This window comes from Tiliqua scincoides, chromosome 2 (genome assembly GCF_035046505.1).
Source record: "Tiliqua scincoides isolate rTilSci1 chromosome 2, rTilSci1.hap2, whole genome shotgun sequence".
NCBI classification, from domain to species: domain Eukaryota; kingdom Metazoa; phylum Chordata; class Lepidosauria; order Squamata; family Scincidae; genus Tiliqua; species Tiliqua scincoides.
The window spans coordinates 199,960,933-199,975,909 of NC_089822.1; the positions used below are offsets into that span (position 1 = coordinate 199,960,933).

Sequence of the window (14,977 nt, forward strand, 5' to 3'; positions counted from 1 at the left end):
ACAAAATCAGATACCAATCTCCAGGGTTTAGCAGACAAATATTGTTTTTAATGTGAGAACTTCTCTCTTTTTTATTTTTTTAATTAAGCAGTTCATTTTGGAGCTTCCTAATTGTAATTTTTCAGTTTAATATCAAAAGGCTTCAAGGGCGCAATCCAGACCCGTATTTGGGCCAGCTCAAGTCCCATGTACCAGCCCAGGAGGATCACAAACATTCTGTAAGGCATGTTTGTGCCTCCTCAAGAGGAAACTGAGCAAGCACCGGCCTGCAGAGGCTGACATAAGCCTCTGCGCTGGTTTCCTCTCAGATGCTTGCATTTGCCCAGATGCTTGCGGTTGGCCCCGGGGGCAGGTGGGCAGGGAGCAGGAGGTGGGGCTGGGATCTGGCAGTTATGCTAGTTCCCAACCCCCATTCCCAGGGAGAACGCAGCAGCTTCAAGTCACTCCACTCTCCTCGGACTTGTGCCACCTCAAGAGGTGACGCAAGTCTGAGGAGACCCATAGGAGCCAGCAGCGCTTACCCAGAGGTAAGGGGAAATGTTTCCCCATGCCTCTGGCTGAGTTGCTTATAGCCACTATCCTGTGCTGGATATAGCACAAGCCTCTTGGCTTGCCTGTTCCACCACAGGATAGGATTGCACCCCAAATCAGAAAGACGAACAATCAGACTGACTAGATACTAAGCAGGACAGGACTACTATCCCCCTAAGAGATATTCAGATGGGGGGATTTTAGCAGAGGCAGCTTTTCTCAGCTCTGCATGACAAGCTGAATCTGCTCCAATTTGCTCATCAACTGTTAAAGCATTGGAACCCTGTCCCCGTTTCCAGCTTTTCACCCCATAAGGGACATGCCCATAACCACTGTTACAGAGCTGGTAACAGTTGTAGTCTCCTAGCATTTATCTTTAGCATAGCTTTGGGCAAGTTCCTTATGCTATTTTTTTTTCCTGAGCACCAGGAGGGTACCAGTGCTGTGAGGCTTAATCAATCAGGGCTCATGCATCATTTGAGTCCAGAGAAGCTTTCTGTGTTCCTAGTGAGCCCTAAGCAATTCTGCTGGGAAAGCAAGTGTAGAATTTCAGCACAGGCATCATCTTCATTCCAGAGCAAGTCAGCCAGACTGGAAAAAAAAGGCAAAAGGGATGTGAATGAAAAATGTTGATGGGCATTGAGAGGACAAGAATCATGACATGTGGCTGAATGCAAAGTGACCAGAAAGAGACACATAAAGGAAGTAAGGCAGAGAAGGAATTTTATACAGGGTAGTAAAGAGGAAGGATCTCTGTTATTCAGAAGCAATATACCTCTATTTACCCGTTTCTGGAGACAAACAAGAGAAGGCTGTTGCTTTCATTCCCTGCTATTAATCTCTCAGGGACATACAGCTGGCCACAGCTGGAAGCAAGATGCTGGACTAGATGTCCTCTTTGTCTTATCCAGTTGGACTCTTCTTCTGCTCTTATGGCTATCAGAAGCTTGATCCTTATACATGAGGCAAACTTAGCATCCATGTTGGGCACTGTCTGTGCTGGAAGTTCAGTAGAGATGAACCTTCCCAGAAGTTTCTCTTGCCTGGCATCATCTCTCTGCCAGTCCTGGCCCCATTCTCAGCTCCCACCATCTGTGAGTTATTAGCAGGGATAGTGTGGATCTCTCTTTATTGCCAGTGTTGAGTTAGGGCTTGCTCTCATTATCTACGATCTTTAATATCCCTCTGCAGAGGGCTGCAGGCACTGCCTATGCCCAGCTTGCAATATTGTGCTAGCTGGGACAGATGGGAACAGGAGATTCATGCCTGTGTGAAAGAACACACAGAGCAGCTCTTCTTTGTTGATGTATTTGTTCATCCATTCATGCATTCAACAGGCCCGGCTGTTGTGCTGCTTCAGCCTTCCTCACTGGAGCCTGCATCAACATTTGTGGGGAGGGAAGCAACCTACAGACAACCTTCTTTTCCTAATACATCAAAGTTTAGGATAACCAGGCAGATTGTACCAGTACAGGCCCACTGTTTGACTAGCCTTGTGCTCTCCTCAAGGCTCTGTAAGCACCAGGCTATTTTACGTGTTCAAATGAGAGCCGTAGACAGGTTGGCTGGTTACTGAAAAGCTGTTTCTGCTTTTGCCCTCTCACCACCCACTTGCTTTTCAAGGGCAGCACCACTCTCAGTGCTGCATGAGATCTGTTCATGCCACCTTCACAGACCTACATCCAGACCTGTAGGTTGGGTCAGATGGGTGTTGCCCAGGCACATCCTATCCCTTGCTCATCTCCCGTCATCTCTCTGACATCACCTTTCTCTCTCCCATACAGTACGGCCTGAAGAAGAAAGAGGAGAAGGAGGCTGAGGAGAAGGCAGCCCTGGAACAGCCATGTGAGGGGAGCCTGACCCGCCCCAAGAAAGCCATCCCAGCAGGCTGCGGGGACGATGAAGATGAGGACGAGGAGAGCATCCTCGACACGGTGCTCAAGTACCTGCCAGGGCCACTGCAGGACATGTTCAAGAAGTGACAGCCACGCCAGCATCCAGCCCCACCCATGGGTCCCTAGCACGACCTACTCAGCACTTGGGTTGGGATTCCTGGTGGGGAGGGGATTTTCATTTCCTTTTGACTTCATTTTAATCTTTTGTTTTGTTCCAAGGGGAGACCCCACACATGTTCGTGTGCCATGGGATCCCTGCCAAGCCACCCTGTTTGCCCCCAGGAGAAGCACACCAGGCACAGGACATGCTCCCCTCCACCCCACCCTTTGCTATCCGTCAGACCAAAAACCACTCTCACCTGCTGTGCTTCCTGGAGCCACAGGCTGGGCACTGCCGGGAGCCTGGCTCCCCCCTTCCCTTATCCCTTCACTGTGCAGAGCTGGAGTTTTGTTGTGCCAAAGTGCCAGCTAGCCACATGGTAAAAAATCCCCTGGCCGCAGGAGGGGAACTGGGACCAAATTCACTAATGCAACCTCATGGGGTGCTGGAGAGGGGGCAGTGGAGGGCTCTGCACAATGCCATGCCCCCACGCACATTCCTCAGCCCCATGCTGACTGCCAGGGAGTGATGGTGTGCCCATTCCCCTCTACGACACTGTTACTGCCTAGCTCCTTGGGGCAAAGCCAGCCCCCACACATTCCACTTTTGACCAAGGAACAACCAATTGGAACACCTCCTGCTCCTAATCCTAACTTGCAAGGGCTGTTGGCACCTAGGATTGTCTGACACCTGCTTGGGGAGGGGGAGCTAACTTCTGGAAGGAATCAAAGTCGCACCACAAACACCGATGCAGAGATGTGTGTGTGTAACAAGAGTTGTGAGGCAAAGCAGAAACTCTGTCCCCTACAACTATTTCTAGTTCTCATCATCATCCCCCCATACAGAGCACAATCTTATGCATGTCTACACAGGTATGTTCCACTGTGTTCAATAGGGCTTACTCCCGGGATAGTGTGTATAGGATTGCAGCTACAGACTTTCACAACCCCACTACAGCTGGTGAAAGGCCCAGAATCCACATTCATAGCTCTAGTCAAATCTCAGTGGGATGAATCCAGAGTTTCAAGGTCTGATTTCAAGACCTAGCTTGGTCCAGGTGATCCTTTTACTTTCTAGCTGCTGTGGTGCTTCATGTGGCTGCTGCAGGTACAGATTACAAACTAGGAGGGCAAAGACAGAGGTAAAATTATCTTTCCTCTTCTGTCCTCTCAATTTCTGGGGAAAGTGATCTATTAAGAGAGGGAGTTGGGGACTGAGATATATATATATATACCTGAGGCAAAGAGAACAGGGACAGCTACTACTCAGGCCCAGTGGATGGGGTAAATGATCCTTTTTCCAGCCTGGGAGTAGCAAATGATATTTACGTTGATGGAGAGCTAGGGAATCATTACCCTTCCTGAAGTGGACTGAGTCCAGGAGCTCTGGAACAGAACTGATTCATAGTATCAAGGGTGCAACCAGTACCTGATTGATTCACAGATTCACAGATCAGCCTCTTGGAACAGGGAGCCTTGATCCAGCTCCTGGCCAAGCCAAGGACTCTGCATCAAAGCCAATAAGCCCAATCAAGCGTGGTGTCTTGGCACAGGCCCCTGCAGATACATATCATTGGGCATATACATATCAATCTGTACACATTCCATTTGGTGCATATACCAAAGTACATCTGTAGTACACTGAGATGTTACACAACCATGAACACAATCCCTTTCTAAACTGTTGTTGCTCCCTTAATATAAAAATCTTGAGGTTTTTTTACACACTACCCTACTTTTCCCCATAACTGAAGAGATGCCATGGCTCTCTCTCAACGCACACAGGCACTCATAGACACTGATACAAGAGACAAGGTACCTCATAGCCTTGGTGAGCATCTTCCACTCTCCCACCTCCGCAACCCAGTCCTGCTCAAGGGTGCAATTATCTGCAGAACATACCCAGTGGCTCTCCTTTGCTGTGCTGTTGTTGCATTGACTCCTGGCCTGCTACTCCCCAGTCCTTTCTTCTGAGTCACAAAATTGGGGTAACTAGGAAATGAGGAGGAAGTCTCACTACTGATTGGTCTTCCTTCCCCACATTCCACCCTCAGCCAACAGTCTTTGGTCATCACTAAAAACAAGGCCAAGGGTCCAACCTGCCTGGGGGGAATTTGGTTGTTTTCATTCTTGTGTTTGCTTGGGAAGGAAGATCCTGATTGTTCCCCAAAGTTTCCTGCTGCCAGGGGGGCTTTTGCTTTTGCGTCAGGATTGAGTTTGAATTTGGGAGATGTCTCCCTGCATCCAGTGTCCTTCCTTCCTTCCTTCCCTAATAGTTAAAGCCATATCAGTTAGACTGCAATACTATCAACACTAAAAACTCTGCGGGCCGCGCTCTCTCATCTTGTACAAAGGAGCGTCCCGGGGACAGGGGTCTTCCACCTGTCCCCTTGCCCGCTTGTCTGTGTCTCTGGCCACCTGCCATGTGGCCCATGCGTGTTTTTGCATTGGTGTCTCTGTAACAGGGTAAATCACCCCAAAGCCTACCATCTGTCTTATTGTCTCTGCTAGTCACTCACTAGATGGTCACCGTATGGCCCTATGGAGCTCAGGGCTTGGGGGCAGAGTGAAGCGGGGTAACCCGACTGGAGGCGCTTAGGGGGCCAGTCCTTTAAAACTTTATTCACCAAAAGGGCATTTGCTGCAGCTGTTCATTATGTGTGCAATCATCTCACAGGGCAAAGAGCATGACAGCCGTATGGTGTGTGACTGAACAACAGGAGTCCTGAAAGTTTCATGCTAGCTGCTGAAAGGTGGGCTCATACATGTCCATTGTCTACTTGACCCTCATGGCTAAACACTGCAAATCGCAATAAGTCCACTTCTCATATGGGGCAAAGGGCTCATGCTGGAGCCAGCTTCCCACCATGGGTGGTGGTGCTGCTGCAGCTCTTGGTTTAAATTTTCACCACTACAGCCACTGGTTGGTGATTTCCCCCCCACCCCATAAAGTGTGCCAATAGGGGTGCCAGTGACTGTGTTGGTCTACAAGGCTTCTACCGCCTCAGTGGCCTATCTGGGGCAAGAGCAAATGTCAAACATAGATATGTAGTTTACAGATAAGGACCAAGCCCAGGAGTGTTGAAGGGACTTGGGAGGGAAATGCACAACACAAAAGGACAAAGCCTGCTTGCACTATGTGGGAATTGCAGTGGGGTCACTGTAGGCCTTTTCTCATGTTATCTTTGGGGTGTGGGAACCATATGGCTCAGCTCCTTCCTGTACCACTGAGATAGCAGCGCAAACCCCAGGCACACACTGCAGGTCCTCCCCAGTGGCGTAGCTAAGGGGTACAGGGGATAGCAGTTGCACTGGGCATCAAGCTTTAGGGACACAACAAACTGAGCTTGACACTAGTGACCACAATTGTGAAAATCTTGGTATGTATGAATAATACCATCATGTTATATATCATTGGAAAGGTAATTTAATGCAGAATGCAATGAAACAAACTGCACTAGAATATCTGTTTTCTATCCAAAGTTATGGCCAATTAACCAGAAAATGAAAACACAACTGTCTTGTGGAACAAAAAGTAGATTTGCTTAACTTCACACTGACCTATGAGACTGATTGTTGTGAGCTCGTGTTATGATATAGTGTGGAACCAATAACTTTTTATTTATTTACTTAATTACATGTGATTTTATCATGCAGAGGGGACTACAAAATCTTCTTTAACCCCAGGTTGTAGATAGATGCCTTAGCTATGCCACTGACTGGGGGGAGGCAGCAGAGCAAGTGGGTGGTAAGCTGCTGGGGGGAGGAGGTGGGTTCCTCTCAATTTTCACTTTTAAATAAGCCTAGGCATGATGTCACTTCTGGCTGTGACATCACTTCTGGGACAACATTTTGAGCTTGGCAGCGGGCTACACGATCATTAGCTACGCCACTGGTCCTCCCCTCAGCAGCATCACCCGTCCTGGAAATGAGGGAAGTTCTGGTGTGGGGAGGAGCCACAGTGCAGGCTGCTTCTTGACTGTAGGCCTCTTTCACTTCATGGCCCAGGAAGCTGCATTGCAATGTCTCCTGTGCCTGCTAACCTGAGAAGCAGCCCTTTGTCAAGTACTTCATAACTCTTGTGAGGTAATTGACAAGAAGCAGCTTCCAAACAGAAGTATATATATGCACTTCAGCATGTGAGTGAGTGAGTGAGTGAGTGAGTGAGTGAGTGAGTGAGTGAGTGAGTGAGTGAGTGAGCATGTATATAGTGATGGGTTTTTGCCAGCCCCTCCTCCATGGCCATATCTATAAGGCATATAAACCATGCCTACAAAGATCTAGACATTTCAAGGTCCAGAGACCCCATGACTCGGAGCTTCACAAACCTGTGTATGCCTGTGGTTGTGCATGAAATGACCCAGAGAAGGGCAGGAGTGACCATTTGTGTTATTGAATGCACAAAGGAAAAGGGTATGTCTGTACAACTGAGACCAAAGGAGGAAGCACCATTTTTTTACATGGTCATATCTTTGTGGATGTGTGAGAAAGTGGGCAAATAGGCAGCGTGCATGGGAATGTGTTGGTACATATGGGGGTGCATTTGCCTAGGAGAAATACTGTTTGCCTGTCTGTCAGCCTCTGTGTGTCCATTTGTTTTCAAATTACTTCCAGAGCAGGGCATCCATCAGGTGCTTGCCACAGATCTCAGTCTCCAGGTGCATCCCTGCCCCCTCTCCATACTGGTCAAAAGCATTGCCAGAGGGGCCCTGCATCACGTCCTCATGCATGGATTTCCCATTGTCTGCTTGCCTATCACTAGTCTGCATAGGGGAGGCTACTGACCTATTGGACTGTGTGAACCATCCTGCATCACTTGTGTCATCCGCTTCCTAGAGTCATCCTGTCTAATTGGCTACTGCTTATCCTACCTGCACCTGGTAGGGGCATCTTATCACAGTGATGGGGCAAAATGGGATTCTCAAAGGAAAGGTGCAGTGCAGCAGAGGCCCCTGTAGGTCCTTCAGGTTAAAGCTACTGAGGGTGTCTGTCTCCCACCTGAGAGCTGAACGCCTGAACTGTGTTGCTGAACTTCTGGCCATGGAGTGTGCCACTTCTGAGCCATTGCGCAGCCTCATGTTTAACCTGAGGGCAAGCAGGGAGCAGGAAGCTCTGCTTTCTCTGCCAACCTGGGGTGGAGGATGCAGGCAAAGGGGGCAGTGAAGATTGGAGGGGCTCCATCCATCCACCGTATGGTGACCATCCTGCTCTATCTAGTCTTTGAAGAAATAATAAAATAAAGAAATTTGTACATTGCCCTGTGTGAAGTGTCTCTGGCAGCAAACCTGGGAGATGGGCTGGCAGGAGTAGCAGCAGACATGGCAACATTATCACTAGGCAGAATAGAATGGAGGATGACCAGGCAGCAGCACCTCTTGGAGAGGGAGTGGTGGAACTGCCTCCCTCCTGATGGAATTACTAGAGGAAAATTGAAGGACTTCTGACGGGCAGGACAAAGCTCTAGGTGAAGAAGGTTGCAGGCCTCGCCATTAAGGGTTCTTGAAGAAAAGTAACTCATGCTACTTTAGCATGGATAGCAACTGATGGAGGGGAGCCCAGGGTCAGCAGTACTTTTCTCTCAACCAACTCATGCTACCACAGGACAGGGGCTTGAGAGGGCCTACCTGACAGAATGGGGCCTCTCATGGATGTGAGTTATTAGCTTTCGTCCATCCTGTTTGACCCCAAAACCACCCCTGCTCAGGGGAGCTGAATAGAATCTTCTCCTAGGTGCTGGTTAGCAATCTCTGCATTAGAACATTACTGTAATTCCTTTGCTCAATGTCAGGAGAAGCAGCAACCATGTCCTTAGCTGCTGGCATATTCCGAATCCTAGGACTTGTTCCCATCATTTGGATCAGAATGCCCATTCTGGCTACGCTGTTGGTGGCAGATTTCCATGATGGGGTTAGGAGGGAGATCACTTTATAGGCAAGTGCATCACAGGACAGAGCACAATTTCATCAACCATGGTGTGTGCAGCTAAAATATGATTCAGCATATGGCCCCATATTTCTTAAGATAACACTGATTCCCCCCCCCAAAAAAAGGTGTAAAAGAAGCCATTCAAGAGAGAGATGATTACAGAGAGAGCAAGGTAAGTGGCAAGTTTTGTATTATAGTAACACAAACTTTCTTGGCAACCACAATGTGTTTATGTCAGACTAACAGAGCTGGAAACAAGCTGCTTATTCTCTTGCCTGGACTCTTGCTAGGCCCCACGGTGCTGTCCATATGCTGAGGGATTGCAGAAAGCACAACCACTCTCAAGCTATGTCATCAGAGGTGGCAAGGAATAAACATGAGGCAGGGAGCCAAGAGGAAGGAAGGCCAAAAGCTTACCTGGCTCTAATACAGATTTACCACTGCTACCACTGCTGAGTGACCTTGGACAAGTCATTGCGTGCTTCAGTTCCCCCTCTTGGTAAATCAAAACTTTCCACTGTGCCCAGTGATCACAAGTCTGAGAATGGAAAAACTGGGGGACTTGTGAGTCTGATCATCTTGAGAGCCAATAATTCATTCAAAGCCTAGGATAAGCCTAACACAACCTCAAAGGCTATTAAATGCACATATAATGTCAGTCTTCCAGGTTTATGTTTGGGACTGGCCCAAGACCACCCAGTGCCCGAGATATGGTGTCAAATGCTACCTCCCCTTGTCCGGGAATTTGCCAGTGTCTGCTCCTACCACTCCCTAGATTGGAAGAGGAAGGAAGAAAGGAGAGTCTCCAACATCCTAGCCCACCACCATCCTTTCCTCACCTCCACACTTCTTCTGTTCCATTCTCCTCTTTCTGCCCTGGGAGCAGGAGGAGGTTGGGGCTGGTGTCTCCTCCCCCATCTGCAGCCTGATTCTATTCCTTCAGTGTTTGGTCCCGTATCTACTAGACGTATCCATCAGGCATTACACAAGCACCTCAGGCACTAGCTAATCCACGCATGGGTAATAGTTCCAAATTAAAGGATGGGGTATGACACATTACAGGCCAGGTCTGGGGAGTTTAGAAAAGAAAAACTACTCTAGCGTCCTCTCCAAAACCATTCCAATTAAGCGTTCCAACTGTTTCCCATTAGCTCTCGCTGTTCCCAAAAATCTGCTGTGACAAATTAATCCTATTCTATGAAGAACAACTTGGAGGGAGGGAATGAACCCACCTGGAAAATGAAGAGTCTGCTTTTCTTTTTCTCTCAGATTCCTTATACTGCTTGGCACTGCTTCCCAAAGCAAAGAGGCCAGGGTGGACGATCAGGTCCTTCTGTAGAAACAATCATGCCAGGTCTCCCTACTCACACAGGGCAAAGTGTTCTTGGTACTCATTCCAGGCACAACAAACCTAAACCCTGCACTCACATCGACCACCAACTGCCAATAAAAGATGAACCAGGATTATTCCCACCAACATGATCCTCACTGTCATTCAAGGGAAGGGGGTAAGGACTGGGTAGTTCTTCCACTGATTTTGTATGGAGCTCAGTGAGCACCAAACAGGTCTGGTGAACACTAGTAGTTGGCAACCTTCAGTCTCGAAAGACTATGGTATCGCACTCTGAAAGGTGGTTCTGGAACAGCGTCTAGTGTGGCTGAAAAGGCCAATCCGGGAGTGACAATCCCTTCCACACCGGGAGCAAGTGCAGTCTGTCCCTGGTCTGTCTCCCTGGCTATGGGCCTTCCTTCTTTGCCTCTTTGCCTCAGTCTGTTGGCCAAGTGTCTCTTCAAACTGGGAAAGGCCATGCTGCACTGCCTGCCTCCAAGCGGGCCACTCAGAGGCCAGGGTTTCCCACCTGTTGAGATCCACTCCTAAGGCCTTCAGATCCCTCTTGCAGATGTCCTTGTATCGCAGCTGTGGTCTACCTGTAGGGCACTTTCCTTGCACGAGTTCTCCACAGAGGAGATCCTTTGGGATCCGGCCATCATCCATTCTCACGACATGACCGAGTGAACACTACAGGCATATTTACTTGAGAGGCTTAAATTGGTGTAATGGTCATTTCCTAGGGATCTGTAGTTTTGTTTCAAGGGGGTTGGCTATATTAGGCCTTGGGAATCAGCTGCTGGCAGGATATCAGATTTGTTTTCCATGTTCAATTAATTATGTGTGAGGTGCTTAGAGAGATATTGAGCTGAAAGGCAGTGCCCTAGTAATTCAAATAAATTGATGGTGCACATTGCACCATTGTGAGCAATAAAGGCTGCCCTCCTTAAACTGCCTGATGTTATTCACAGGGCCATTCAGGGAGGGGGAGTAAGAAAGCATTTGCCCTGGGTGTCAAACTCAAAGGGGGGAGGGCCACAAATTTAGAGCTGCAATTTTAAGCAAGTGAGTGTTGGTGTTTTGGTTAGTGAAATTTTTTTCTGTTTGTTGCAGTTATCCACTTTGTGGGGGAAAGGGGAAGGCAGTGGGCTGCGGGGACTGACATTTACTATCTATCAGTCCCTGCTTCCCCTGGGGGCTGGGGATAAGAATAGGCCCTCAGTTTGGCTGTACTTGTTGTAAGAGGCAACTAAACAGGCACCGGGTAGTTGGGACTCATCAGCCTGGGAAGGCAGCTCATCTGAGAGAAGGAAAACTCTGATGCCAAACCTCCACTGCCTTGTGGCTACATCCAGTTATGGAAAAGGCTTCAGGAGTCAACCTCGAGGCAAAATCCGGAGCCGGAGTCCCTGAGGCAGTTCATGGCTGAACACAGTCATGCTCTGGCAACTCCTGCGACGCCGCTGGAACCAACCATATTGGCTTTTCCATTGGACCATTTCAGCGACGTGGAGAGGGGGGATTTGCTGCATGGGTAACAGTCTATCCTCCATATCTACTTTACCCAGGCTTTGCGCACTGGAGAGAACATTGTTCCAGAACACTATTCAGAGCGCGATACCATAGTCTTCCGAGACTGAAGGATGCCAACGACGAGTCCCTGCTGCAGCCTGGGGGGGCGGCGGGGGACCCTGCTCCCTGCCTCCGCAGCCTCCAGAAAGTGAAAGCGGAGCAAAAGCCAGAAGTAGAGCATAGTCTCTCCACTTTCACTTTCTGACACTTGGGGAGCCCTGCGGAGGGTTGCGCAGGGCTCCCTGCACCCCTAGGAGGCTGCTGCAGGGATTGGTAAGTAAATGCCAATCCCTGCAGCCCCCTTAGTGTCGTGATCCTGAGGATCGCATCACTGCCTCCCCCCTGCCCCCACCCCTTAAGGGGAAAGAGTCCAGGGCCCTCTGGCTGGGGCATCATGACACCTAGTTTGAGAAGCCCTGGTTTATTGTGTTGAGGGGCTTCATAAGCTGGCAGTGGCCTGGACCCCACTGAGAGGGCTTAGCTTTTCACCATGGCTTATTTAGTTATTTCTAGAACAGCTAACCAGGCACTGTTCATCAAACAGCCTACCAAAACATAGGCTCACAGTCTTGCAGCCTACACAAAGTGGAAGAGGAATGGGACAAGGGACCGTGGCCTTTCCAGGTTGCCCCTGCCGGCCATACAGAGAAAAGGACGATTTTCCCTATAGCAGAACAGGAGAGCACTCTGGCCTATCCTGCACAAGCCTTCTTGGTCCAGTGATCTCCCTTAGGGAGAACTGCATCCCTGTGCATCAAGACATACATGGCCGCAAGGTGCATTCTGAAAAACTCTGGCAGCGGGACCTCACTTCATCTGCCTTGGTTGCTGTTAAGCCAGCAAAGGAAAAGCTTCACATGACAAAGTGGCAGGAAGGAGGAGGCAGCCACACAGCAGGCCTGCGCTGGGCAGGAAACTCACTTGGCCTGGTGTTTGTCTGCCAGCTTCCTGAGGGCAGCACTATGGCTGGTAAGAGACAATGGGAGCCAATTGCAGTGAGGGCACTGAAGGTGGCGGTTAGAGTCAGAGAGGATAATAGCAGCTCTTTGGGCTGGAGGGTTCAGCCCTGCTTGGAATAGAATTAAGTAATGGCTATGATTAGTGCCATGGAGAGGAATGGAGATGTGCCTCCTGCTGAGAGTCCCAGCAGCCCCTGGGCTGAGCCAGAGCTGCCACACTCCTGTGTCTCTCTCCATGGATCCACCCCACCCCAGCCTCTCTCTGTTAACCATCCCTCTTTTGGACCAGAAACTTTTTCTCATGGGAGCTGCAGACAGAATTCTAGTGTATGGATCTTATTTCATCCTTTACCAGTTTTTTCTGCCTTCCCTACCAGTCAGGTTAAGGACAAATCACATTTCAAGACAGTTGGAAGTTTTTCAACAGACACATCACTTCAAACAGCATACATACTTTCCTTTTGTCCAACTCTTGCCTCGCCAAACAAGTTTTGCAGGTTTTCAACATGTCTGAATTCTGCAAAATCTATTTAAAAGCACCATAAAGTGCTAGAATCCAACCCACCCCGTTTCCCCCTACCTCTTGGGTCTTCACAACATCCCTGTGAGGTAGCAGCCTGAGCAGGGCTGGCCTTAGGAACTGCAGGGCAAGACAGCACGAAGAGGCTGTGCAGGATCATATCAAGAACTTAGTTGAGATAAGGCAGGACCGTGATTGGATTGGATCAAAGCCCTCTCTTGCACAGGCTTTGAAAGGCACTGTGACTCCACTGGAGTCGTGACCCACATGTTGAAGACCACTGATCTAATTGATTGACAGCAGCTGCCCAGGATACCAAACAGGAATCTTTCCCAGCCCTGCCTGGTGATGGCAGGTACAGAGAAAGATACAAAGATTTGTATTTTGCAAAAATTTGCACTGCAGTGACCAGACCTGCAGTTCCTTCAAAGTTACTTCTTACTACAGCAGTGGTTCCCAAATGTTTTAGCACCAAGACCCATTTTTCAAAATGACACTGTTGAGACCCACCTGGGTGTACCAGATTTTAATAAAGGAGATCTAGAAAAATAGTATTTTTTTAATCATAAGTAACAATAATCAGAAAAAAGACCATCAAACTTTATCTCCTTATATTTACACTTGCTTGCAAACTGCAGGAGCTGAGCTCTTTGCAGGGTAGTTAGCAGTTACAGTATCTGATTTTTCAATAGCCTCAGGGCACAAGATTTGATCTTTCTATCATCTTTTGTCGACCCACCAAAAATCAACCCACACTTTGGGAAGCACTTTTCTACACTATTATTGTAAAGGTTAATGACAATAAAAGAGGATTCAAAATGATCTATGATTGCTCTGATTTTTTTCCCCTATGCCTCTTCACTAACAGGCAACTACACTAAATATGATAAGACTCTTGTCTAACTGATTGAGATTTCCAACCTAGCTGACTGGAATGACTCATTTTTTGTTCTGAGCCTAGTCACTTGTGCCAAATTTTCTTTTTATTTTTAATGAATGTTTTCATTACCTGTAAGTGACTTAGAGGGCCTGTTGCAGAAGAGTGGACTACAAGTATAAATGTTATGCATTCTGGAAAGCCATTAATAATGGGAAAGGCTTTCCTGAAGGTACTTGTGGGTGGGTCCAAGCAGGTGACGTTGTCATTCCACAGTCAGCCTTATCTACTCATTTAAGCATTTCCTGCAAAAGGCTCCTTCACCCTTTCTCTTCCACCATCCACAGAGCCTGCCCCAAGTCCCAAATGGTGCTGTATTTCAGCTCTTTCAACTAATTTAGTTAGAACAATTAAGACAATAGATGTGTCAGACTATAGAATGTAGGGTGGCTAGCTTCAGGGTATAATAAAGTGGTTTTTAATTGTGTGCTGTATTGTAACCTCTCTCTCTTCTCACTTTTTCATATCTGGGTGAATCAACTGAAGAGCCCTCCTAATTCTCTAGGTTTGGGGGGGGGGGGGTTTGCTCCATATATATAATAGACAGGACCCAGAGAGACCTATATAAATGTGAAATTTATGCTTATTTTATTATGCTTAAAATTTCCAAAATGTTTTTATGCAAGATCCTCCAAATTTGCCTACTTCTCTGAGGAATAATTGAAAGGGATTATCAGTCTGTCTGTCTGTCTGTCTATCTGTCCATTTTCATTGGTATACATTCTCTTTGCATCCCATTAATACATCCAGATCTACTCGTACATGTTATTCACCTATCATCTGCATTCATCTCACCCCTGTACCTGAGGACACTCTATCTCCATGTCTGAATAAAATTCATACACAGCCTCTATCTGCATATAGTCAGTGTTTTCCACCTTACCTTTTATCCATTCATTCATAAGACATCATCCTATCATCAATCCATTGAATTCAAGTGATGAGTGAGTGGCTGCTAACACTTGATAAACTTACAGTGTCCCAGTGTGCTTCCTATTGCCATCATTCAAATGATGGGAAGGCTCTGACTGTGAGAGCTGATATGTAATGGAGTTTTCAAACAACCAAGGGACCCTGAGAACATTGTTCACACTCACTTCCTTATGCAACTCTTATACCACAGGAACCATGACAGGAGAATGGAATGAATGAATGTGTCAAGAATGTAAACTAACTGTTGAGTTTAGAAAGGCATATTTTCCAATAGTT

The 14,977-nt window shown here is 47.8% G+C and overlaps 1 protein-coding gene across 3 annotated transcripts in view; it reads left to right on the forward strand.

The window, feature by feature from the left end:
- CPLX2 (complexin 2) overlaps window positions 1-2,594 on the forward strand; it is a 147,020-nt gene extending 144,426 nt beyond the window's left edge. For all 3 annotated transcript variants that reach the window (XM_066617166.1, XM_066617165.1, XM_066617167.1), the window contains one exon: window positions 2,316-2,594. In XM_066617166.1, coding sequence (XP_066473263.1) covers window positions 2,316-2,513 — 198 coding nt within the window. In that variant the 3' untranslated portion in view covers window positions 2,514-2,594. The remainder of the gene's footprint in view (window positions 1-2,315) is intronic.
- Window positions 2,595-14,977: the final 12,383 nt, after the last annotated feature.